Source organism: Lonchura striata, chromosome 2 (assembly GCF_046129695.1).
Source record: "Lonchura striata isolate bLonStr1 chromosome 2, bLonStr1.mat, whole genome shotgun sequence".
NCBI lineage: Eukaryota > Metazoa > Chordata > Aves > Passeriformes > Estrildidae > Lonchura > Lonchura striata.
In genome coordinates, this window is record NC_134604.1 from 48211258 (window position 1) to 48237995 (window position 26738).

Genomic DNA, 26738 nt, shown 5'->3' on the forward strand with positions numbered 1-26738 from the left:
GGATTTATCCCAGTCCTCATTTTTTTTGTTGCTCCCAAAGCTGCGGGCTGTGCAAATCCCACCTGAGCTGACTGGCAATGCAGTGGGGCCAAGAAGCAAAGCTGCCTGTGCAGTGTGGGAACCCAGCAGTGATGTGAGGCGTGAGACTGCAGATGGACTGGCGGTAATGGGGAAGGGGGGCTCATGCCCTGGGAGTTTCCCCTAGAACACAAGAACATGTTCCCGTATCCCAGGAAGGACAAAGACTTGTGGGAGTGAGACCAGAGGAGGCCACCATGTCGGTCAGAGGGATGGAGCACCTCTCCTAAGGCTAAGAGAATTGTGATTGTTCAGGCTAGAAAAGGATTCAGGGTGGCCTAATTGGGGCCCTCCAGTAACTGAAGAGAATCTACAGGAAAGATGAGCCAAGACTATTTACAAGGGTACACAGTGACAGGAAAAGGCGGAACGGATTGAAAAATTGAAAGAGAGTAGGTTTATATTAGAGATTGAGCGGTGAGGCACTGGAACAGGTTGCCCAGAGTTGCGGATGCCGCATTCCCGGGAGCGTTCAAGGCCAGCCCGGATGGAGCTCTGACCAACCCGGTCTGGTGGAAGGTGTCCCTGCTCATGGCGCGGGGGATGCACCAAGATGGTCTTTAAGGGCCCTTCTATCCCGAGCCATTCTATGATCCTGTAATTCTATTCTGTAATTCTACGATTCTGTGATTCAGGACAGTTAACAGAATTAAAACAGCCGTTTATCTTTATTCAACATGATGAAACCTGAGCACAGCAAAGGTTTACCAGGGGAAAGAAGACCATCCTTGCTACCGCGTCGCCCTCCTGCACAGGCACTGTGCCTGCGCTCCCCATGGCGCCGTGCTTCCCCCAGGAATGCCGTGCGCAGGCTGAGACCTGCCCGGGCTCCCGGGCCGCGAGGGGCCGCGGGGGGCCGCGAGGGGCCGCGAGGGGCCGCGAGGGGCCGCGAGGGGCCGCGGCTCCCGCCCGCCTGCAGGGCAGCGCCGGCACAGCGCGCGGCGCTCGCTGCGCCGGGCGGCGGCTTGGCCTCGCCGGCTGCCGTAGCGCGGCCGGGGCCGGGGCCGCCCGCGGAGTTCCGTGCCGCCCGGCCGGGCCGCGCCGCTCGGGCCCGCATGGCGCAGCACGGCCCCAGCGTCACGCTGTCCCTCACGCTGCCCATCACCTGCCACATCTGCCTGGGCAAGGTAACGCCGCTGCCCGGCCCCGCGGGCCGGGGCTGGCTGCGGGGGGCAGGGAGGTCGGGCCGGCGGCGGCAGCTCTGGGGCGCTCTGACCCTTGTGGCCGGGGTTGTGTCTTTTAAGGCTGCGCGGCTCCGTGCGGGGAAGGGAATTGGGGTGTGCGCCGTTCCCGGCGGGGGCCGGGGCTTGCCGGCAGCCTCGGGAGGTTGGGAAGCGCGCGTTGTCCCGGCGGGATCGTGCCGGGAGGTGTAGGATGGGCCTGGAGGGCCCCAGGTATGCCGTGTGCAGCTCCCGAGGGGCAGGTGCTGGCGTCTGGGGGCTTTCTCCCGTTACCAGTAGGGTGCTCCATTGTAAACGCTCGGGGAGCCTGTGTTTGAGTGTAGTGCTGTGTCGTGGAGGACAAGTGAAACAAAGAGGGGGCGTATAAGCAAGCAGATTTCTAAACTGTTCAGCAAAACTGCAGCAGTCTGGACAAAAAGTTCCCGTTTCCTCTCCGACCTTTTCTCAGTCCCTTTTTCTTTTCCCTCGGGAAGAAGAGGGCTCTTACTAGTCTGTTCTTCTCTAAAAGCCCCAGAGCCAATTTCATGGCTGTCACTAATTGCTTCTCAAATTCTTTGCGCATTCCTTACTAGTTTTTTTTTTTTCTCTCGTTTTCTTTTCTTAAAGCACAACATAATTACAAGTGAAGAAGTAGCCTTTTGTGTTTGTACTCTGGCACGTATTGTCTGGTTTGTTTCTACCTCACCTGGCCTTCGCTCCCAGACCTTCTCTGTTGGAGTGATAATAAAAGAGCGGGAGCATTTGGTGTGTGAAGTAGGCGTGTAGCATTAGTAGTGAAAGTGATCAGAAAGTGGTCCCTTAAGTCTCAAAATTCTGACAGCGTGTTACTTTAAGCAACCACGTTTACTCATTTCTTGGGTTTTTTTTTTTTTTGTTTTTGTTTTTGTTTGTTTGTTTGTTTGTTTGTTTGTGGAAGCTGAGCAAGATTTCCTGGCTGTTGTCATGTTAGTTTTCTTTTTTCTGTTTATCTGTCTAATGAAAATGGAGTAGAACCCAAGTGTACTCTGTATGTAATGCAGCATGGATACCTTCCACTCTGCAAAAAGTGGAGTGAAAAGAGGAGAGTGAAATTAAACTGACAAAGATATTTGCTATTTGTTCCTAGTTAATTTCTGATCTAAGCACTTAACAGTTTGGTTAGGTGTTCATTCATATCTTGCTGTAAAGCCACTGAGTTATTCCAAGCCACTATTTCATACTTTCACTTCCTTTTTAGATGTTCCTGAGTTTGTACTGGAAGAGGCTTCCACCCTCTTCCTTGCTCTCTTGCACTGAGACAATACATTAACATATATAAATGAATTGTGAATCTATTGGTGATTAATGTAATAAAGATATTTAAATGCTCTCACTTTTAGATGTGTAAATCTGTTTAAATTTTGACAAAGCTGACAACTCTGACTGCCCTTTCTTTTTAACAGACATCTTTGTCTCTAGTTTGGAACTTCATTGAAAAAGTTCACCAGAAAAACCCATTTTCTCAGGATTATTAAGGTTGGAGAAAGGAATTTGTTTAGCCTGTGTTAAGGAAAAAATCTTGTCAGTTTTTATTACCTTTTAGGGGAGAGCAGGGAGTATCATGGAGGGTTGACATAATACTGATACTTCTGTGGTTTATGGCATAGACTTCAAATCAAGTAGAAGGCCTACCCTAAACTCAGAGTGTTTCTCTTTCTATCCCTGCAAAATTTGCAAAGGTTTGACTGCAAGATACAAACTATTCTCTGTGCATTATGGTAAGAGGATAAAAAAGGAAATGTTGAAGAAAAATTCTTTTAATGAGTTGGCCACTCATTGTTCTTGATGGAGCTGAAGTCTTGGGTAGCAGGGACACGTTAGTCCATTTTGTTAACATGAACAATGTCAGAAAGTATATTGGCAAGATGTGCAAATAACCATTTAAAGTAATAGTGAATTGCTTGTATCAATTTCATGTTTGTTACCTGAATATTCTTTTGGTACAGTCTGGGCCATCTTCTAACACAGCTGCATTTTTTAATTAGGTAGCAGATCAGAAGCCATCTGCTTCAGACTGTTTTTCTTGTCCCAGAATGTTTGGAGGTCTCTCTTGTTGGTTTTGGTGTCGACAGGTTGCTTGGGCTCAAGACGCTGTTCTGTGTTGGTTGAAACAGTGTAGGATATCTGGGATTGGTTCACTGACTGGGTGTGTCTGATTTTTCATGTGCCTGCTCCTCCGTTAGTGCTGCCTGAAGGCCCAGAAGTGCCTTCAAAGTGAAGTCAATGTGTACAGGATTGGATGTTGATCTGCATAGGGATGGCATTATGTTGGAGGTGAAAAATTAGGAAATAGCTCAAAATTACCAAGCTGATTAAGCCTTCTGAAATAAACGGTTGTCTTTCTGGATATTATGGTCAATGAATGCACTGGAACTGTGCTGTAATTCAAGTAAAATGCTTTTTTAGTAGTAGGTATGTCCTGATCTCCTACCCCCTAGGCTTGTCACAGTTGGTGGGAGGGGCAGTGGCAGCACCAGCCATTGTGTGACATTTCAATAGTGGCTCTTGCTGTTCTGGTGTGCCTTGCTTTGTGTGGATCCTGAGTGAACTGAAGTATAAAACCCCAGCCCTGAAATGAAACTTGTAAAGGTGTGTAAATCAGAAGCACTGTACCCTGGAGAGTAATACATGTGACTTATTATTTTGCTAAAGATATAGAGTAATCATTCATGTGTGATTCTGTGTCAGGTTTGGGGTAACTGAGGGTCTCTTGCTCCCCAGGGGGAAAACCTGCACTCATGAAACGTCTTTTCCTGTTTGGATTATTTTATGTTGCTCTGCTCTGTATCTTATCATCACCATCCATGCAGCTATTCTCAGGCTGCTTCAGAGTAAGAAAGAAGTATGTCTAGAGAAAAAGTTGTGGTTTTTTTCCCTGCTAGCTGCAGGTGAGAAGGCTCTTTTTTCTGTAAAATAAAGCAATAACTAACAAGATTTTTTAAATTAGAAATAATGGAAATTGTAATATTTAAATGTTACCAAAGCATTGGTGTGCTAATGTTTGCAATAAACACAAAAAAGCGTTCTTAATTAGAGGTGAAAGTTCAGTTTCTTTCTGTTCACACCTTCAGTAACTTGAGTTTCTGTTTATGTATAGATAATTCCTTTGACTCTCAGGACCATCAGATTGGAGGTCTTAAAAATATTGTGAATCCTAAGGTAACAGAGGCATAGAGAATGATTTGGAGAAGAAGGTGACAGATCTGGGCCTTAATTCATATCCATGAATATTTCAGTGGTTAAACAGTTGGGTTTTAGCTCATACAGTGCTGATCATATGGGTACGGTTCCTACAGGACATGTCGGATATGTTGGCCCAAGTGGTTACTGACTGTTCTTTCCAGGTGCTTGCTTCTCCCTGCCAACATTTCATTTTTCCTTTTTAGTTTGACTACTTTACTAATAGAATGAAAGAGGAATATCTTGGAGATGACGAGGAACTCTATTTAAAGATGAAGATTCTCTTGAACTTGGGCTTTAAGTGCAGTACAGTAAAATTTAAAGTAATATATATTGTGATGTTTCTGTGTCTAAAAATACATTCCTTGGAAAAAGACAGGATTGAAGGAAAAAACACTATTTTAAGATCCCTAACACAAATACTAATGTTAACAAGTAAGAGATTTGAGAGTGTGTATTACAGTAAGCTATAGCAAACTGCAAAAAGGCATAAAGTCTTTTTCTTCTTCGTCATATTTGTTCCCTCTACATACATTTACTTTCAAACAGGGTTTATTGTTAAATGACAAGAGAGAATAGTGCATTGTCATTAATATTTTCTAAAAGTTTGTTTACCCTACCGTTTTGGAAGGGGAGGGAAAGCTTGAAAGAGTCTGTGTCTGATTGGAATATTTAATCCTTCAGTTAGCTGCCCCATTCTTGGGTAATGACTTATTTAGTAGCAATGCATATCTGGTAGGAGACTTGAATTTGTGATTGCTGGTTCACATTTCAGCTCTGTGGTTTTGGCCCTGATCCTTTTAAAAGCTGGTTTCCATGAAGCTGATTATCTGCAAGGCTAAAGTTAATCTGTAACACTTTATGTTCCAGTGATACCTCTTCCACAGCAAAGTATTGGAGGGTGCTAGTAGAGATCCCTCCGTGCCTCAGTTTAGAAAAGGCACCTAATTTGGTTGTGTTCTACCTTGGGAAGAGAATGCATTTCGCTGGAGTGGCTGGATATAGTTCATGAAGGTTGTGGGGTAAAGGAAAGGTGCTGCTGCTGCTCAGGTTAGTAACAAGCTCTTGGAAACAAGGGCATTACTTCTGCAGAAATTGTTACACCTTTTTAAAAGAGTGAAATCTGGTCTTGTGAGTCAGGAGGTTGCTCCTAACTAGCCCTGCAAAACAACAATGTCACTTTCCTGCAAGGCCAGACTTGCACTGAGAGATGGGGTTGCATATTTTCATATTTTGTCACTTGAAGGAGTTTTAAGGTATTCATAGAGTCTGTTGTTTGTTTTTTTTTCCCTTTTTATTTCCTCTTTAATGCTTAAAGGTCCGTCACCCAGTTATCTGTGTGAACAACCATGTTTTCTGTTCCATTTGTATTGAAGTGTGGCTGAAGAACAATAATCAGTGCCCAGCTTGCAGGATTCCCATCACGCCTGAAAGTCCCTGCAAGGAGATTATAGGTAAGGACAAGTTTAGGCTTTGAAATAACTTTCTGGTATTTACTGCTGGAGGAGATTGCTTTGAGTCTAGAGATGTCTGGATACCTTTTCTTCTGTGTGTTTTTTACCAACATCTAGGGAAGAATTAACTGAATCTTTAACCTTGTAGCTATTAGGGATGTTACTGGAAAGTTCCAAAGACATTGTGTGTATTAATGGCGAGGTTATCTACAGTAAGTACCCAATGGCTCTAATTATTGTTTTTAAATCTTGGTTGGATGGGGCCTTTAACTGAAAAAATGCATTCTCACCTATACATTACAACCTGTTCACCTAAGAGACCAGCATTTAGCTAAGAAGTAGTGTATTTCAATCCAGAATCTTGAATAAGTATGAGGGGTTTTTTACTTGTTGTTTTTTTTTGTTTTGTTTTGTTCATCACTTCCTCCTTTTTTTTTCGTTTTAAGAAAATTACTCAGCATAGAAATAAGACAAAGCTACAGCAACTGCATAAGGCTCTTAACTTCCCCAGAGCTAGGAAATACTGCAGTCTTTATTTGACTTAAAATATCAACCCTGATGTTTCATTCTAAGAGAAAAAAATTTATCTGAATAATCTCACTTTAAAAACTTACTTGTACTAATTAAATGTAACTTGTACTAACTAAATGTATGCTTCATACCCTGCCCCTTTCCTTCAGGTCTATTTTATTTGTATGGTCTTAAATAGCATAGGATTCTGTTAAGGGAAAAAAGAGTTGTAAAATTTTCTTCCTGTTGTGAATCAAGATTTTGACTTCTAAACATCACTAGTAGGTACTGAAGTTGAATCTGTTTTTAAAGTGAAAGGACTTTAAGTCTTCCTTGGTAGCCAATTGGTCCAGTGTTAGATGCCTTTGTAGTTGATAATATGAAAAATTGTATAAGGTGGATTACTAGTATTGAATTGACTGAAAAGGAAACAGCATCAGTGCTTCTTTCATCCTATTGTTGCTTTAGGAGGAACAAGTGAAAGTGATCCTATATTTAGTCCAACAGTCAGAAAACACCTACGTAAAACAAGGCTTGAATTGCTCCACAAAGAATATGAGGTAAGGACAAGGGGAAGTGTTCTGACTTTCCAGATGAACTGCAGATGTTAAACTACTACATACAAATTGTCCTTTCACTTTGAGTCCTGCTGTTTTTAATTTGAGTAAAGGTGTATACTGTATCTGCGTGAAACTCAGTTGTATTAAAATGCCACCTTTTGACTAAGGTTACAAGAGAGCATTTGCTGGTGCTTGAAATGGTCCCACTGAAGTCACAGTGATAGTCTTTCTAGGCAGCAGTCAGCCAAGTAGAGCCAATTCTTTAGTTTTATTGGAATTCGACCCCCAGGTGGTATGGCAGCATTTTCTTTATGCATATTAGGTGTGGGGAACTTCTTGTTTTGTCTTCAATACAAACACAGACATTTTCTGAAATAATTCCCTGTTGCTCAGAGAGACTAAATTCTGTCTTAAAGAATATTGGTTACTGTAACCTTCTGGCATAGGTTAATTTTTAGCATTATTGTTTTATTGTTTTCTGAAAGTGAGTAGGTGCCAGAAAGTAGAGCTGAATGCTCCAAATTCTCTTGGGAGGAAGATTAAAAGGTGTTAACAAGGAATGTGCTTAGTTTGTTTTCTCACCTGTAGTTTCCTCAGTAGCAGCAGTGTGAAGACATCACATATTTTTGAAGGAAATGTGTCATGAGGAGGAGAATGAGGGAAAGAAAATAGACTCTCTCTATATCCTTAACAATGGGGAAGGAAGAGCTATCTTTCATGACAAGCTTGCCCATAGCTCAGGTTCTTTTAGTCTCTCTGAGAGAAGGAGTAAGAATAAGATGCTTCCTGCCTTTCTGTTGAATCAACTCCAAATTCATACAGCTAGTCATAGGATAACATTAATTTCTTCTAAAAAAAACACTTAATTTTAAATGGTTGTTTCCATGCTGGGGGCAGGGGTGGGAATGATTATTTGTGAAAATATGTCTTGGATTTATGTAAATGCTATATATGGCCTCGTTAAGTAGTGTGACCGTGACCAACTCATACCCTTGAATTGATAAACAGTGTAGAAGACATGTTTTCATGATAAATGATGTCTGTTATCCCTTTAACAACAGGCTTTGGAAGGTTTTTGCTTCCCTGTGGCTTTAGATTGATACAACTAGGAGCTTTGTTCTTTGCATTTTGAGAGTCTTCCCTAAGATGTTGCTGCTTTGGTGTAACTGAAGCAGCCTTTTCCAGGCAGTGTTCTGTCTGTTTTGAATTTGGAGACTTTCAGCATCCTAACATGTGACATTTTAGAATAATATGAGAGAAACACTCTTAAGTAACAGCAAATGAGTCAGCAGAGGACGACCTTAAGAACTCTCTTGATACAGGAAATCCTCCCACAGAGTGCCCTAATAATAGATTCATGTTGCTGAATGCTTTGAAGCTTTTGGTCTGCCCGACAGTTTGTTCAGGGTCCTTTATGTAGTCGAGGGGTTCCCTGCACTAAAACCTTCAGTATGCTTGAATGTGCAGGTTGATTAAAATCCTGCCTAAAGCACAGCACATAAGCATACTTAGATATATGTGTAAGCGAAGGCATGCATCTGGCCTTGCCAGAACCCATGTTTCTGAAGTGCTTTGGGAACTTGCCAGTATTATTTAATTAATCTCACAAATTATTTTAATTCCTCTGAATTTATGACACCTTTAGGATGAAATAGAATCCCTGCAAAAAGAAGTAGAAGATTTGAGAGGTAAAAACCTCAGTTTACAGATACAGATGAAATCTCTTCTGGATCCTGCGGCATCAGCTTTGTCTTGCCAAAATGAAGATACTAGCCAATCAGCAAATGAAGCAAATACCAGTGGCCCAGAAACCCCAGAAGAATGGAGCAAAAAGCTGAAAACTGCCAATGATATGTGTGAAAAACTGATGGATAATGTGGAAAAGCTAAGGGAGGTAATAAATGTAACAAACACATTTCTTCAGCTATTTTGTAGTGTAACTGTTTTGTGTTAGTTAAATGGGAGTAAGAGCTATCATGACCTTCGGGTACTTCATAGATCTAGAAGAAGGAGGAAAAAAATTGAATTCCAGTTCGTGTATCATAGTATTTCCATATGGCCCTTGCAAATGTCAGATGTTATTGCTTGTTCTAGTGAGTCTTGTATGTGACTCTTATTCAACTCCTCTGTCACTCTATGACTGGGTAATTGGATTATAGTAGCACTTGTCGACAGTATTGATGACCAGATTTTTCAAGCTTGCCATAATCTATATAATATATCTATTTTGCAACATTCAGTGGGCAAACACAGTACAGTTGGCTAAGGCAGATTTTGCACTATTGCCCTCCCTGCTAGCCGATATTTTTGGTGCAATTTGCTGAGACAGAGTAACTTGACCCTTTGACCGAAAATAGACAAGCTTCAGCATTTTCTGACCAGAATATCATTTACTGGAAACCTGCAGACTTTTTATATATCTTGGTGCAATATAGAAGTAAATCTGATACTGAAGAAGCAAAGATTAAGGAGACAAGCATGTGAAAATACCTCTGAATAAAAGTCTCTTGCAAAATATACCTGCAGTCATAAGTAAGACCACTTTAAACATTGAAGAAGAATGAAATTTCAGATTAATTTGAAATCAAGGTGGAAAAACAGGACTTGTATTTATTCAAAATGTTGCCTTGATTTCTTCTCTGAACAATACTGGGTTATTTCCTGCAAAACTGAAATGTGGTGTGTTTAGGACTTCTTTTAAAAAGTTTTTAGCATTAATAGTGTTCACACTTTTTCTGTGCTATAGACTTGGAGGCACACATTGTGCTGTTCTGCCATTTTATTAATGTGAAACTTCTAGGACCCCGGGTGCTTCTTTTTCTTTTCCTCTTTTTCTTTTGGGGTGACTTAAGTTTTTAATTTTTTCCCCTAGGTAAGTAAAAAGAACACTGTAACAGGGACTGAAGAAGGGGTTTGCTTGGATATTTTTTTCAGTATAACTTTAGCCTTAGCACGAAAAGAGATACAAGCGTATGAAGTGTCTAAATTCGGTGAAGAGTTAGAAAAAAATAGAGGCTTAGATAGGCTTTAGGGAAGAATTCTTAAGCTATTGTCATAGAATCATTTAGGTTGGAAAAAACCTTTAAGATCATTGAGTCCAACACTTTTTTCCTATGTTACCTGTCCAACAGATGCTCAATTCCATAAGTACCTAAAGTCAGTTGGCTCTGGCAGACCTTGTCTCACTTGTCAGCGTGCACTGCCAATCCCCATTCTGAACAGTAAGACCCCTTTCCCATTCACATACCTTCTCATCCCTAAAAGTACCTGACCCAGGAGTTTCAACCAGACAGCACTTCCCACTTAGACAAGAACTCTCAGTAAAAGTGGTTGCCATCACTTCCTTTTTCGAAACTAGACTGAATCAGGAAATAGCAACCACCTTTATCATTTAATGTTCTAGAGCAGATAAATATAGGAATGCCCAAAGTAGGTATTATTTATTACTTTGGAGTCATAAAAGTTATGGGAATGGTGAAACAAACTCCATAGGAGAAAGCCTAACCTAAGTACACTCATTAAAAGTGCCTTAATTACATTAACTCATTAATGTAGATATTTTGCTGTAAGTAGGGGTCGCTTGCAAATTACTGACTTGGAGGGTAGAGCACTAGAGGAAGAAGGCCAGAAGAAAGACACCAGAGGGGTTCAGTCCTGCCTTGCCATGTGTCACATGGATGCCTTGCCTATCAGTGCTACACAAGTAATGAAATTTTTTACTTGATTATGTAGCTGGGGGAACTGTGTTTTTGGAAAGAGCGGAAGGGCTTGGCCATGTTGCCAAATGGTTTGATGATGCTTTGGAACTGAGCGCTCCTCAATTCTCATTCATTGTTTTCAGGATAGTTTTTAGTGCCTTTATTTTTTAAATACTGAGTAGTTGACATTGAGCCTGGGGCTCACCTTTCCCTTCTTTGCCACAAGTCTCTAGTTACTCTTTCTGTATTTAGGAATATTGTGGTGTTAGGGATAGGGGATGTTTGTTTATATTTTTCTGCTCCATATCTCCTCCCCTTCACCTGGAAAGATTGCTAGAGATTTGTATGAGCATTTAAAGTTCTCTGCCTCTCTTCTTGCACCATTTCACACTTCTGAAAAAGTATATTTCACTCCTGAGCCCAGCTGCATAGTTCTTTCTTCAGATCTAGCTCTAGATCATACTTTTATTATGCAGTAGAAGTGTTATCTAATTGAGGCTATGAATTACGAGTCCTAGACTGGTGGTGCTGTTTTTAGCATAGGGAGATTGAGCAGACTGTAGGAAGTGCAAAGAATGTATTCTGCTTGTTGGGATAGTGGCATTCATTGTTCTGAAGCACGGTGGCAGGAGAACTTCTCTCTGTATGAAGTGTGTTGTTAACAAGGGTGTCTGCTGAGCTGAGAAGAAGGAATTGACCTCAATTCAAGGAGTAAGAATGGTTGTGAATCGGGAATCTTAATCAGAATGTCTTGGAAGAAAGTGAAGAAAGACTGCAAATAGCTTGTCATAATGGATTTACATCCACAGGATAACTATGCTTTAAAAACAAGACAAAAACCCACAAAGTAATCTCTCTCTAATTTGGAATGGAGGAAGCTGTTCAACATTAGTTTTGCTGATACCTGCACATTGTAATGTTAATGTACTTAACGTATTTAGTCATGTGGAAAAAAAAACATGGAATTGCCATTAGTACATCTCCTTAATGACTTTCTGTGCTAACTAACATAGCTGTGTTTATTTCCCTAGATAGGACACTTGCAATGTATTTTGGGAATATAAATAAAAAATGTCTGTTCGCTATTCAGTTTTGCAAACCATTTCCCATGGTGATTTTTAAGTGGTGTCCCTGTCTGAAGGCTGTTTCCTGCCTGCACATTTCTAGTTCTGTCCCTTTAAAAAGGAGAAACAGCTTGTCCTATAAATATTAGAAGTCATTTCTCTTTTACTGTATACTTATTTTTTTCTTTTCTTTTCTTTTCTTTAGGCAAATAAGAAACTGAGCGTGGAAAACAATAGCCTTTTAAGAGAGAATTTGCGACTAAAAGCTGAAGTTGATAGTAGATCACCCCAAAAGTATGTGAATATTTTAAAAGCTACTATCTTTTATTTCTAGACTGTTTAACTGTTGTAGGCCTGTTTAATCTAAAACTGTGGTGGTGTACATGGTGTTGCATATATGTCTCCAGGTAGACGTTGGAATTTTTATCCTCATGGACTTAAGTGAAAAACTAAACTTAGAAAACAGCAGCATGTGAGGGAGAAATGCAACTTAGAGAATCGCAGCAAATCCACAGTGAAGAAATATGAGTAGACTGCAAGTGCTATTCCTTTGTTACGTGGCCAGTATTGAAGTTTCAATACAAACTGGGTTTGTATTGAAACATTGTATCTGGGCAACATATGCAGAATTGGGCTTCTGCAGCATGAGAACGTTCTAAGAGCTGACATCGATGTTTAATACTCTGTTTTAAACAGTTATAATACCAATGACAATACCCTCAAAAAGCAAAAACTTCACCATAGTCATTACAGCTGTGGTCTAAGGTACCTCTTTCTTGGCAGTACTTTGTGAAGCAATATATTGATATTTTTAAAGTTCTTTTCCTTTTTTTCATTGGTTTCCTACCTTTCTTCTTTCATTTGTTTAGATATTAAAAAGTTAATAGCTATATTGGCCAAAAGTTTATACTTTGAGGAGGGGGATTTGGAGGCACCTGTATAATGTGAAAAGAAAGCTCTCTGGATTTTGTTTTAGTTCTGGCAACACACCTGCTGGAAGAGAAAATTCATCCTTGTAGAAGAGCTTATTTGCCACACTGCTTGTTATTAGAGAAAACAGAAAAGAAGATGCATGATACTTGTGCTGCAGATACATGAAAGCACTTTCTGCCCTGAAGACCCCTAGTAAGATAGAGCCTTGTTTAAGGCCTTAGCAATGGCTTCTATGGCATGGTGTATCTTTTCCCATAAGACTCAAGAGTGAGTTGGCAAAAAGTAAATAGATATAATTAAATAAATCCTAGAAAAGACCAGATAATCTAAATTGATTTCTACTTTTCTGCTATAAGGCAAACTCCCCAGTGGAGACAATTTCCCTTTCTTCTAGCTTGTGCATGCTTTACCATGGTTGCCTAAAACAATGGCCTATCACTTTCTGGTTTAGAAGCCCAGATATAGCCAAATGTCATTACAAATTGGACAATGTCAGTATCCGTCTTGCAGTCCAGATGCCCACTAGATTGGCCTGTCTGTGTCTCTGCTATTACTTTATTATTATTGTTATTATTTCAGTCTCCTGAACAAACACCACATCCTGCCTGCCTATTTGGAATTATCATTGGCCTATGATAACTCTAGAACTGTGCATGGGATTTAGGACATTAATTGAATCAGGCTTAAACTGTGCTAGGAACTGTTCAAACACTTCTGGAGTTTTCATTTCTCTACCCTGATTCTGCTATTTTGAGTCTTGCTTTGCTTTGAGCCCAGTGGTGTGCTACAAGAATTTAAGTACATGCAAGGAAAAACTTGTCCTGAAAGAAACCCCATAGCACATTAAATTTTGATCAATCCAGCCTATACCCATTCATTCCTTGTTACATCTTAAAGATTGAATTTGTCCAGGTCATCTAGATATATATGACTTGAGAGAAAAAGTAAACGTGTGTTTATTTGCTTTTGCTCTGCACTCAAGAATCTCCAGTGCCGATGGTTTTCTGAAATCATAACACTTAGAACTGGAACTAGACTACAAGTGAAATCTTGGTAGCGCTAACTAGAGCAGTAAAACTGTCTTTTGTCCTTAAAACATCTTATATCAATACCTTGCGATACCTTTTCTTTTGTTTCCTTCTACTTGACACTTCCAGCACAATGGCCAGTACCAGTTCTGCCAAATTGCTATTCAAAAAGTTACCTTCCTTCCTCATGTAGCTTTTGTGCTGTTAATGTCCCCTTTCAAAGTGTGGGAATTAACCCATTTATTTGCTTGCTTTAGGTTGATGTTTTGATGCATAACAAACTCCATTCTTTCAAATCCCAGGTATAGCCTTCAGGTGGTGAGAAATCTCTCGTATCTTAATGTTGTTAGCAGAATTTTTAAATGAACTGTAATTATTGTGGTCATTAGTCTGGTCAGTATCTAGATCAGACCTAACATCAAGACATTTTTAAAATATTCTTTCAGCTCTGTTGGCAAACTTTGGTAATATTTAAAAGGTCTTTCAGCTAGGCTTCACACTTTGAACAGGACTTGCAATAAATGAGTTTTCTAACTTGCCTATAAAATCAGAATTGAAGGCATAAGCATCAGAGCCCAACAATGTCACTAGAATTAAGTTTCTGTGCAAGTACAGTTCTAAGTACAGTTGTTCCTGTGTGCTTTATTCAGAAGTTTTCAGAAGGTAATTTTTGGAAAAGTGTCTGAGTAGGTCTTAATGTAATTTAAAACAGCTACTGAATTGGATTTTTGTAATTTAGTGCCACCAGTATAATTTCATTTTTTATATATTTCTTAGCTTCAGATTCTCAGGTATGGATTCATGCTTAAACAAATTACTAAAGTAATTAAGTAAAACTGGTGTCAAAGTATTTGTAAAGGTTTTATCAGTATTCAGTCTTTGTATATCCCAAGTGTAGTTCATTTTGTGCATGATGACTTTGGAGCTAAATGGCACAACATAAATTGTTTTAGTGGACTTTGCTTTACAGAAGAAGGAACACTAATGGCAGGTGAATGATCCCTTTCTAACACAGACTCTACCTCTCACATCACCAGGAAAAGTATAATTAGCCTCCTTCAGTAGTCAATAAAAAACTTTCCTTTTATCATAGACTAGGATTGTTTTTTCTTTGTTCTTATCCATTAAAACCTGCTGGAAAATGTCATGCATGTCAATAAAATCAATATTTCAGCCATGTCAGGAATTTTTATACATTTTTTTAAACTGATGATGTTGATTTATTGATTAGCTTTCTATTTTTTCCTCAAAACATTTTTGAGACTAGACCTTCACCATATCATACTATCATTTAGTTGGGACACAGGTCTGAAAGGCAAATGAGGGTAAGTTTCTAGCTCTGATTCTTACCAAAGACCTGCATTAGTCTTCCATTTCTCAGGCAAATCAGACTGAGTCGTGGTTGTTGCTTGTTCTCTCTTTACCTTTTCTCCTGATGAATTTTCAGCAACTTCCACTTTCCCAGTGAAGAGCAAAACAACTTTTGAAACTTAAGTTTTTCAGGATAATAAAGCCCTATTACTTCCAGCTGTACTTGAAATAGAAAGCTGTTAGGTCTATTGGCAGGGCACAGTGGATCTAAAAGCATTTTTGGCAAAGGGATGTTTGCTTTTTACCTGAAGGAAAATAACTAGCAAGTCCATCTACTCCAGGGTATAGTATATTTTATGAATGGTTAGATTCAAATCGGTTTGAACCAGACTTCTGGGCTTCCTAGGAGTCTTTTCCCTAAATATTTAATTCCTTCTGCCTGTTAAAATCCCAGTCTGAGAAACTATCTGTAACATGCATAAAATTGTTGCATTATCTTTTTTCTCTGGTTTTGCAAGTTGTTTTATTGTTGCAGTTTAGGGAGGGAGGAGTTTTTCAGTTTTATTGTTTATTTTGTCTAGATCTGTGACTTCAGGGTCACTGAAATCTAAACCCATTGACCCATTGACTTTCTTCATCATTCTTTACAACAATAAATTTGTACCCAACTCAAATATTTCTGCACATACCAGAATACAAAATTCAATCTGCGTTTCACCAGACCTATAAATAGGCTTCTAAAAACCTGTGTCCAGGGTGCAGAGGGTAAGAACATTTGCTGTCTTTCCTGGTAGAATACTGGGCTATGGTCTCACCTCTGCAAGTTTCCTGGTCCAGAGGAGTGAGCATTTTCAAACACTAGCTGCAGTGTGGCCTTAAAAGTAAAGTAGAGGAAAGTAGCATATAATAGCCTTCAAATGAACTAAATCCTGAGAAAGTTCCTACTTTAGTCATGAAGATCTAAACCTTAGGCAGATGGGTAAAGACATTAAGATCATACTCTGGTTTTGTGAGTTTTCCAGTAGTGGTTGTTGTTTTGGGGGTTTTTTTAGGGGTTTTTTTTTTGGTTTTTTGGGTTTTTTTTAGTAGTTCTGAAGTCATTCTTTCTAGCTTTTGTTGTTTGCTGACCCTGGTGATAATCTGCCTTTCTTAGATGAAAAACTGTTAAACTATGACATGAAATAACTCACACAAGCAGGCTAGATATAAAAGGAAAGAAAAATAAATAAAAAAAGCAAACTTCATCTTCTGACTCTACTACATGTACAATAGCAAAAGTGAGAGTGGATTGGAGGATGAAACTGCTGCCTCTCCAATCACACTGATCAAACTAACAGTCTATCAATTCTCTCCACCCACAAAGAAGAATGCAAAACAATCATTGTGTATATGAACAGTGTGAGAAAATTCAGTAGAAATATGTAAACATCAGAAGGCATGAAAACTTCTAGGAGAACTTTAAAACTCTCAAAAGAACAGGGTGGCAGAAAGCCAGTGATGATTCATTAATAGATGTAAAAATGCTTAGAGGGGCTTTGCATATTTATCTAAATTCAGCAAATTCCCTTCACAAAAGTGGAAGCGCATGTCAAAGAATGTACCTGACTTGTGTGTTCCCGGTCGACAGTATGTCTTGACCTTTTGTGGGGTTTGAGGTTTTTTTGCTTGCTAGGAATAGGCCCTCATTTGGCAGTAATTTTTTTTTTTAATTCTGATGTCTATGCAAATATGACACACTTTTAAGACAGTTGTATGAAACCTGGGATGCTGCCAAGGTGTTTTTGCAGATCACGTTTCATAGGTGATATAGAGAGGAATTGCAGAACTGGTACAGCTGGTACATGATACCATCAAAAAACTGTAAAAGCTAGTAAGTCTTTCAGCTGGTTTGTTTTTGAATTTCCTGCCTTTCTTCCCATCTAACTGCAGAACCCAAGGGAAAATGTGTATCTAAATGATGGAGCTGGGTTTGGTTGTACACTCTGGCATTGCCCTTATCTCAAACTGTAATAAGCCCTGAGTGTACCTTGTTATTTTCTACTTTTCACCCCTTGTTTCTATTGGAGGATGAATCCTGAACTACAGGGTAGTTCCCAGCCTGGGCCATCAGGTGATTAGAATTGGAGAGTCAATTTCCATAGCACCTTTGCAGCCCCAGTCTTCAGGAAGTGGTTATACAAGAAAACTGTTTGTTGCAGCTGCTTGTAATCCAGAAAGAGTTTGTATGAGGTTGTGTAGTTTTAAACTGACTCAAGGGCTCAACCAGAGAGATGTGCTGCAGATAGTGGTCACTGATGTATAAAATAAAACCCTAAAGCTGAATTTGCAGAGCTGATAGATAAGAAGAGAAGGAAGAAGCAACTGAAAAATTTGTTCTTCAATTTCACAAACAGTTTCTAAATGGACTTCTGAAGAACTTGTTGTGGTTTAACCCCAGACAGCAACTTAAGCCCTACCCAGTCTCTCACTCACTCCCCTCTCGGGGTAGAGAAGCAGAGAAATAAAAGTGAAAAAACACATGGGTTGAGGTAAAAACAGTTAAGTAGGGAAAGAAAAGCTGTGCACAAGCAAAGCAAACCAAGGAATTAATTCACCACTTCCACAGACAGACAGGTGTTCAGATGTCTCCAGGAAAGCAGGACTCCATCTGTGCCTAACAGTGACTTCAGGAAACAAACACGGTCACTGAGAATATCCCACCTTTACTTCTTTTCCCAGCTTTTTATTCTGAGTGTAATGATTTAATGGTTTGGAATATCCCTTTGGTGTGTTTGGATCAGCTACCCCAGCTGTGTCCCTCCCCAACTTCTTGTGCACCCCCAGCCTTCTCACTGATGGGTTAAGAGGCAGTAGATGCCTTGACTCTGTTGCAAGAACTGCACAGGAGCAGCTAAAACGTCCCTGTGTTATCAGCATTGTTTCCATCGCATATCCAAAACATAGTCCTGGAGTAGCTACTGTCAAGAAAAGTAACTGTATCCTAGATAAAATCAGGATGGGAGTACTCACACATAACTGAGGGAGCAGTTGTGGAATAATGCCAAGGAGGGTGACTCCAGCAATGTGAGTTCTTCTTGCTCACGTAGGTGAGAGTTGACTGGAGCTTTCTGATTTGTATCAAGTCAGAATCATGCTGGGACAAGAAAAGGGATTCTTACCAAGGAAAGGTCCTGAAATATGAGCTTGAAATGTTCATCTAGATATCCAGTGTCACTTCAAACACTATAAAATATCCACTACACGTTCCTGGGGCTGATAGCTGTGGTACAGCCTTCCAGAGTGATATGTGGGGGCCAGCAGTCATGTAAAAGGCTTTAGGTGATGTAAAATATTGTTAGGTGTCTGTATTAAAGGATCCAAATCCCACCTGAAACGTGTTCCTGTTCACTTTATGAGTGATGATTTTGTTTTTCTGGGCTTGCAGTTTTCTATATGATGTATTGAAGTGCAGTGAGATCCAGAGTCGTAGGTTCAGTGATTCAACTAAAGACACTAAGATTTAAAAGTCTGTCCATGTGTGAGGATATGGCTTTCCTTTTGGTATATGTGTGCTCTTTACCACATGTATACTAAATACCTTGACTTCTACCAAAGAATTCATCTCCTTGTTACCAAGTGTGGAATAATTAAAATACTTCAGGAAATATAACTTATTTGAATTGGCAAGTGAAACTTACATTTATTTTCATGTAACTGTATTGCATTCCGTTATCATTGTCTTAAGACTATAATTGTTTGGCTATAGCGATGCTCACTGTACATCTGAAGGGGAAAAAAAGAAAAAAATCTCATATGTGGTTTGGTTTGGGGAGATGGGGAGGGTTCTGGTTTCTTTAACCAAAATATGAATGTTTTCAAACTCTCTTCTGGTTTGCTGGATCAGTCACTAAAGCACCTATATCTGGGGTAATTGGCTGTCTTAAAAATCTATGTCCTTGAAAATATGGGAAATAAACGTATGCAAGTCTTTAAGCAAGAACCAAAAGCAACTACTGCTCTAATGCCTAACTGCAGAAGAAACTTTGTAGGCAGCTTGTCATATGTTACATTTCTGAAAACCAAAATTCCCAAGCATGTCCCTCTGCAACAATTAACATATTAGTGATGCTATTTGCCTTTGAACAGCATACTGTATTTTTTTAACCTGAGGACACTTGTTTTAAAAGTTACACTTGAGAATACAGTGCTTCCTCATAAGCAAATCTCAGGCTGTCACTAATGCTATTTGCATTAAATAAACATATTACACCATTCTTCCATTAAAAAGGAATTACCAGGTATGCATATAAATGTAAACATGTTTTAATTTCTATGTCAGCATGTCTGTTAGAGGAGACTTCAGAAAATATTCCTTGTTTTACAAAAGCATTTTTCCCTTTCTCTCACTTGGCTATTCAGCTAAATTGTATTTTTGCATCATCTTTCTACCTTTTATTAAGGACTGTAGGGTTTGTTCCTGTAAAACTGTGTGAATAAGTCTGTTAGAGAAAGGCAAAATAAATACCTCTGGGTCACCTTAGGAAGTGGGAAAGCTCTTGCTTGGGCCCTGCTGTACTACAGTGACTCTGTTGGTATCAAACTAAAATCTGTGTTCTTTTAACTGGAGGAGGAAGTAAACCAAATGTGTTGTATATAAGGATGCTTATTTCATGTAACCCCCTTCCCCTGAAAATATAATGGAAACATTCTTGAGCTGTGATTCTGCTTTTACCTAGTTTCATAGGGGAGAGAGAAAGGCTTCTGTGCCTTTTTGCCTATTTCCCTCTTGTGTGCAGCTAGAAATGGACCAACTGCTATAAGCAGTTGGGAAAATTTGTTTTCCAGAGAGCAAGCAAATGAAAAATTTTCTATCTTCTTTTTTTATGAACATGAAGATAATTGGGTAGACGTCCTGTAGAGGTGAAGGGATCCTTGCCTCCATTGAGTTGCAGTCCAGCTACCTTCTTTTGGGGGAAAAAAAAATCGTACTAAGTGCAAAACTTCTACATTGCCATTTCTTGTCTACAAGGAAGTGAGTGGTAGGCACCAAAACTGTGTGAAGCTTAGGCTGATTTAATTTAAAAAGTGGTCTGCTAGCTGTGAAAGAAGTGGCTTAGACTGTTGTGTAAATCTTATCAATCACTGAACCATCTACACCAAAGTCTTCAGAGTTCTTTAAGTATGCAGAAGCAGTTGAACAGTGAAATGGATCAGTAGATCTGGTGGTCACTCCTGCCCAATTTTTTGGGGCTTATGATAGCCCTTATTGCTTTCCCCAGCTGTCCAGTTAATTATATTGCAATTGTCAGCATACAGAAGCTTCCTGCTGCTTCAGGCTCAAGACTTGAAGAAGCAGAATATGGTTTGATTGTTTGCTGGAAATGCATGCATGGATCCATGGCTGTTTTGCCAGTATAGTTGGAGGCTACAGATATACTTCCTTCAGATTTCACTGATCCAAGGGTTGCAGTGGGAGCATTTTGTGAGGAGGTGAGCTGGTGGAATGGGGAAAATGGAATGTAAATTCAGTGTGGCTCTGACGGAGGGACAGGCAGACAAACAAAGAACAACGTAGAAATCTCAGGCAGTGTTTGTGCTGAAAGAGTAAATAGAAGTCTGTGCTGTAACATGGAGCTGCAAGATGGAAAATGGAAATTCAGTGTAAGCATACATACAAAATTGTCCTTTCTTTGTGATATAAAACCTTATTTGTCAGAGTTTTAGGGTGGCTGCAGGTCCTTCTCTCCTTTCTAATAATATCAGAACTTTAATTATTTTTTCTTTATGTAAATTGAAAGCCTTGGATTGAGCAGGGAATTCCCTGGTGCTCACCTGTCAGTGACAGGTTAGAATTAATCAGGGCATATAGCTGAAACCTTCACCTGCCCTCTGGGGAAGGTCAGTCTTGAAAGCTGGTGGAGGATGAGGAGAAGGCAAGTCTGTATCATGGAAGTTGAAAATGTGCTCAAGCTGGAAACCCCACAAGCAGACAACTTTTGCAAACCACAGGCAGCAGGTTTTTGTATTGGAGTCAAGACAGAAGTCAGATTGTTCTGGTTGTAAAGCTCAGAAAAACAAGTAACTCAAAGTAAGTGGATATGCCATTCACAGAATGGGTGAGGAAAATATGTTATCTAATAGGAACATAATTGAAATTGTCTATATAAGTATTTACACCACCTCAAAGGACTAATGCAATTTCAGCATTTCATATCAGCATTTTGTTTTTGACAAGGTGACATTGTGAAAGAAATGTATTGTAAAACACTGCTGTACTGTAGGAAAATGATTGAATGTAAATATTTCAAGATGTGGACCACTGTTCAAATGTTATCATAAATCTTTGCCATTGTTTTAGGGGATAATTCTTCATGCATATTTGAGTTGAATTGATAGAACTGGAAGGGTAATCTGCTTGTTATTGCCTTGCTACCACTAATACTTTAATTTTGACTTTTCATGTATCACCTCCACCTGTATGTTATTTGTGATGATTTCAATATTTTTTTTCATAACAAGCAGAGGGGAGTTCTGATTTTTGTTTTCAAATTAACAGAATGTTTAGTAGCTTTCTTCTGTCTTGAAATGAGGTTGCAAGCCCTCACAAGAATGCCTTTTTCCATCTTAATATTTTCTTTCTTTTCTTGTTATTGCAGGTTTGGTAGGTTTACAGTAGCTGCACTTCATTCCAAAGTGGAACAAAGTGAACGTGAAATGAACCGTCTGAAAAAAGCACTGGAAAGAAGTGATAAATACATAGAAGAAATAGAGTGTCAGCTTTTACAGCTGAAAAAGGCAGGCAAAGGAAGCCAGACAGTGAGTGCTGTTAGTGAGAGAGTGCTTTCCACAGATGCTGAAGGAGGTGAGAGCAGTGAAGATACAACATGTTTGAAAACCCAAGCTGAGGAGAAAAAGTCTTTGAACACCAGTCAAAGTCCTGACAGTCTTGAGCAGCTGACAAGTGGTGGAACTTGTTTAAGCTCTTCTAGTCAAGATGGCTTGAATAGCTCAAATACCCAGTGTGCCCCAGAGAAAGAACTATTTCCAGGATGTCACAGGGTTCTCCTGGATGAAAATAGTACAAATATGGAGGCCTGCTTAGAAGACCAGTGGAATAAAATTGAGGAATGCACCCCATACAAAGATGAAGAACTTTATGATCTTCCACCACCGTGCACTTCTTTTCTGTCTCTCAGTCGCCTTCAACTGAACACTCCTGATGGAAAAGAAAATGCAAGAAAACCATCAGCATTCTTGAGAAAACTGAAATTTGAAGAATTTCATGACAATTCCAATGACTGCAGCAAAGATTCTTCTGAGCACAGCACAAGCAGCTGTAATAGCGAAAAGAAGCTAAACTGTTTTACTGCAGGAAGATCAGGGGTTTGGGGCACCTGCCCAACAAATTTTGCTGAGAACTTAGACTTTGATGGATCAGAGCAAAATTCAGTAGCTAGTCAGTCAGAAGAGGCAACAGTAAAGTCCGGTGATAAAACAAGTTCTTGCTTACCTAAGAGGTTGCATACTCTCTGCTCTTCCGAAATGAATCGCACAAGAACCTCCAGCGAGGCCTCTATGGATGCTGCCTACCTTGATAAAATTTCTGAGTTAGACTCAATGATGTCTGAGTCAGACAACAGCAAAAGTCCATGCTATAATTTCAAGTCCTCTGATCTTGACAGTTCTTCAAAGTCAACAGAGTGTGCTAAACTTCTGAATGGAACAGAGAAGAATCTGGAAGAGATGAATGAGGAGCAGAGTATGAAGTGTCCAGAGACAAGTGATCTGGTAGCTGACAGAACTGGCTGGAAAACTGCTATGTTTTCCAACCTCTCCTCATCTGACATAGATATGAATGACCACTTTTCACTGTTTACAGGCCAAAACGTAGTGACTACTGATGCCAAACCTCCAAACTCTTTATTTCAAAGGGACTTTTCCCCAAATGTACTATTCAGTAACTCACAGAGGTTATTTGAGGAACAGAAGTTTGGTTCGTGTTTTTTAAAGATGTCATCTGATCTGCAAAGTCAGATTAATCCTCCTTGGTTGTCTTCCTTTACAGCTGAAAGGAAAAATAAAAATATCAGTCAGTCAACCAAAAGGAAAATTCAAAACAGCCTTTCCAGTGCTAGTCCATCAAAAACCACCAAAAACTGATTCTGCTTAGGAAATCAAACGTGACTCAAAGTTGTAAACCTGCAAATGTTTAATATTTACAGGTGAACTTAATTTTTAATAACTTCCATGTAGTTCTGATCGTGTCATTTTCGACTATGTGAAAACTGAACTTTCGCCTGCCCATTGCAAGCTCTTTCCCAAGGAAAAACCATTCCTGATTCTATTGACTGGGCATTTTATTTACTTAGGGGCTTGGGAGTTCTTGATGCTCTTTAAATTATCAGATTACTTGCTCTTCCAATTGTGAGCACAGCTTCTAATGGCTCCTTGACAATTCTAAGTGATCTTGTCAAATTAGTCATTTATGTAAGAATTAGTTTTAAAGGTTATATTTCCCATTCCTAAATATTACACTTTGTGCATGTAAGGCAGCTACTGACCATATATCCTATGGATTCATGAAATTGCTATAAATTAATGTCAATTTTGCCATAAAACTTGCCTCCCAGAGGAAATGTTCCTGCTTAGACTATTTCACAGCACTGTACTGTACTGAAATTCTTGTGGGTGTAAGGTAGCAGCCCCTTTCTTTTCAGAGTCACAGCACTTCAGTTAGAAAACATCACTTTTAACACTGTAATTATGGCTTGTCTCTTTTTGAAGTTAAGCACAATTTTTAATTTGGTTCCCAAAAATCATTGTTATTCTAAATGTGTTTGGTATGCCTGTATGGACGATAAAAATGGGTTTGTATGCTAATTATTTGTTTACCTAATGTGCACTGAACATCTTACATTAATACTGTACCATTTTACATTAATACTGCATGCTTTTCTATGTGAATTGAATAAAACATGTTATAAGCACTGTAATCTTTCATTTTGCCTCAAATATTGAATTAGCAAAAAAAAGGGGGAAACTTTTTTTCCCCTAATTTGGAAAATACATATCTAATTTTTGTAAAGCATAAATCTGAGCTTTTTCACAAAAATATTTTTTTAAATCTCCCTTTTACTCCTCCTTGTTAGACATAGTACCATTCCAGTGTCAGCATCGATACAGTTGATGGAAATGGCTTTCGGCCTCTCTGGAGGTGACTCTTCCAGAAAGTATTGCATAGGTCAACATAATGTGATGGCCTGCTACAGGCAGGAGACCTAATTAAGCAGCAGAGCAAAATTGGTTTCTTTGCATTATTGTGTTTAAAGTTTTTTTAAGGCCGTACTTAATTACAAGATGCAGTGTTTTTTTCTTTCTATATAGAACTCTGATGGCATTTCTTAGAAACAGACGTCTTCGCTTCATCAATACCTATGATATGAAAAATCCATACACTGCCTTTTGTCCCTTTGAAAAGAGTGATAGCCACTTGGAAAATTTCAATGGACTGGCTCATCTTGTAGAGTTAGGTTCTGTAAGCTGTTTCTGAACTACACCTAGCATTGTGATGTAAGCATGCATTTGTGCAACTGACGTGTTTGTTCTGACCTGGGACTTTTCTTTTTTGAGCTTTACCAAAAATCGTCATTCAAACCATGCATGCAAGGACTGTCTGTTTTGTAGTGACAGGCAGGATGGCATTGTGCTTGCATACACTGCTTTCAGTGTACCTCCTGAATTTTGAATCTTCACAGAAGAATCTAGTTGTTCAATTTTAATATATTTTTCAGAAATTAGGGAGCTCTCAAAACCATCTGGAAATTACTTGTTACTTGATTTGACAAGTTTTACTAAAAGTCAAAAAAATGCTGCCTTGCTTCAACTCTTTGGCAGAAGAGACAAGACACTTTATTAAAACATCCTGGTGTTGCAGAGCAATCACAAACACAGTAAGTGCTGTGTGTTGTGGGGTTGTTTCATTGTGGTGTGGAGGGAGTGAATTTATGGGCTTCATTTTACACTCTGATATTTCATGTTTCACTTCCAGTTGCAGAGGTGTGAATACAACTGGTGTCATGCCTGAAATCAAACTAGAATAAAGGAGTTTCTTCATGTTACTTATCCTTTGAGCAGGAACACCGCATACAGCCTTCCTTTTCAATACTTTTTGACTATATGTGTCTTGCAGGTTGAATGGATAGAAGAGCCAAGCCTAAGGTTTAAAAGGTTGTAATCCTCTTGGCTTAAAATTTGGTAGTGTGATCAGTGCAATATCAACTCCAAAATTTCAACTATATGTAATGACTGGAGTTTCTTCAGGAATAAATTTCTCAGCTTTACATGGGGTTTCAGTTCTCCAGGCTGTGTTCTATCTATGCCTTGCTTGTCTAATCTCCTTCTGCACTTGATAAACTGACCTAAACTAGAGCTCATTGCTGTTAATTTTTTATGGTAGCTACCTTGTTATGTAGTAATGTAGAACTGGAATACATAAGATATACTACTTTACTATTAGAATTTTTATTAAGACAGTAGACATTTCCAGGTGATGTACAGATGAGATATATGATGTCTAATGATATTTAATAACTCATAAAAATTTTACTTCATCTAGTAATACCTACTGTGCTAAATACAAGGCAATTTGCAGATTTTAACACATGAGAATGCTCTCCAGGACTCTTAAGTAGCTCCAGAAAGTGAGTTTGCTACCAGTCTAAGTTTGTTGTTAGTGAAATCTTTTGGGTTATTTGTAAGAGCAGGAGTGCTGAGGTCAAGTTTTTACTTAGTTATCCTCAGTTTTACCTACGCAAAGTCTGGCAAGTGACCTGCTTATCCACCATTCCCTATAGGCCTTACAAGAGTCCATTTCTGCTTGGTATTGCTTCCTCAGGTGAGGGGCTACCAGAATAGCTCTGCCTATGAGCACCAGACACAGACTTGGGCTGTGTTTGGTTTTAAATGTGCTATATTGTCTCTTCTTGAATAACTTTAAAAAGGGGGCAAGGGGAATAATGCACAGTTTCTGTATGCAGTACAAGATGTGCTAATTTGGTCTCTCATCCTTCAACCTTCTTCATTTCTCACCTGTTTCCCTCACCCAAAAATGCCCTTTCAAGGCAGTTTAAACTGACCAAATCTGATGCTAATTCTTGCACAGCATCCAGGTCAATGCCTCTGACTCCCAGCAACTGCAGGTTTGAAATACAGTCCTTACATGCCTCCTTTGTGCTGTGGTTATGGTTAAAGTTTTGCAAACTGTGGACACTCCTTCCTTGCTACTTCTTGGCATAAGAGCCTCCCCATGTAAATGGAGTAAGGCTTCTACGCTTCTTCCTTCCCAGGTTTGAACCAGGGAAAAGCAGCTCTGAGGTAACTCAGATATGGAGATTTGTGGTTATTCCAATGATTGCCTCTCTGCCTACTAATCCAGATCCAGCCCTTCCTGCACCTTGATCCCTTGCAGCAATCCTCTACTGCTGTGACAAGCTGCCTGCTTGTCAGGCCTGTCCTAAAGGGGTGGCCTGGCTATCCTGCCTTTGTGGCCCATCATTGAGTTCTTGCCTCAGTGTCCCTCAGCCCTAACAGGAAAAGCCGTCTTCATTAGCTGAGGGGTGGAAGGAAAAGAACAGCTGGTATAGGGGAAAGCTTGTGCTTTGACTACTGCAAATGTGGTGAGAGATCGGGAGAGTGGAACTGGGATACAAAATAAATGAAGTTGAGTATTCCTGGGTTTTTCAGCT

The 26738-nt window shown here is 39.6% G+C and overlaps 1 protein-coding gene across 2 annotated transcripts; it reads left to right on the forward strand.

The window, feature by feature from the left end:
* The first annotated feature begins 1080 nt into the window (after window positions 1–1080).
* On the forward strand, window positions 1081–23987 carry OBI1 (ORC ubiquitin ligase 1). 2 transcript variants are annotated; one of them, XM_021547998.3, is made up of 6 exons: window positions 1081–1205; window positions 5776–5911; window positions 6890–6981; window positions 8627–8875; window positions 11949–12037; window positions 21651–23987. In XM_021547998.3, the coding sequence occupies exons 1-6, from the start codon at window positions 1134–1136 to the stop codon at window positions 23152–23154; spliced, it is 2142 nt and encodes a 713-aa protein (XP_021403673.2). In that variant the 5' UTR covers window positions 1081–1133; the 3' UTR covers window positions 23155–23987. The 2 variants fall into 2 exon arrangements, with proteins under 2 accessions (XP_021403673.2, XP_021403674.2); XM_021547999.2 differs by lacking the exons at window positions 1081–1205; window positions 6890–6981 and having other exon boundaries at window positions 5803–5911.
* Window positions 23988–26738: the final 2751 nt, after the last annotated feature.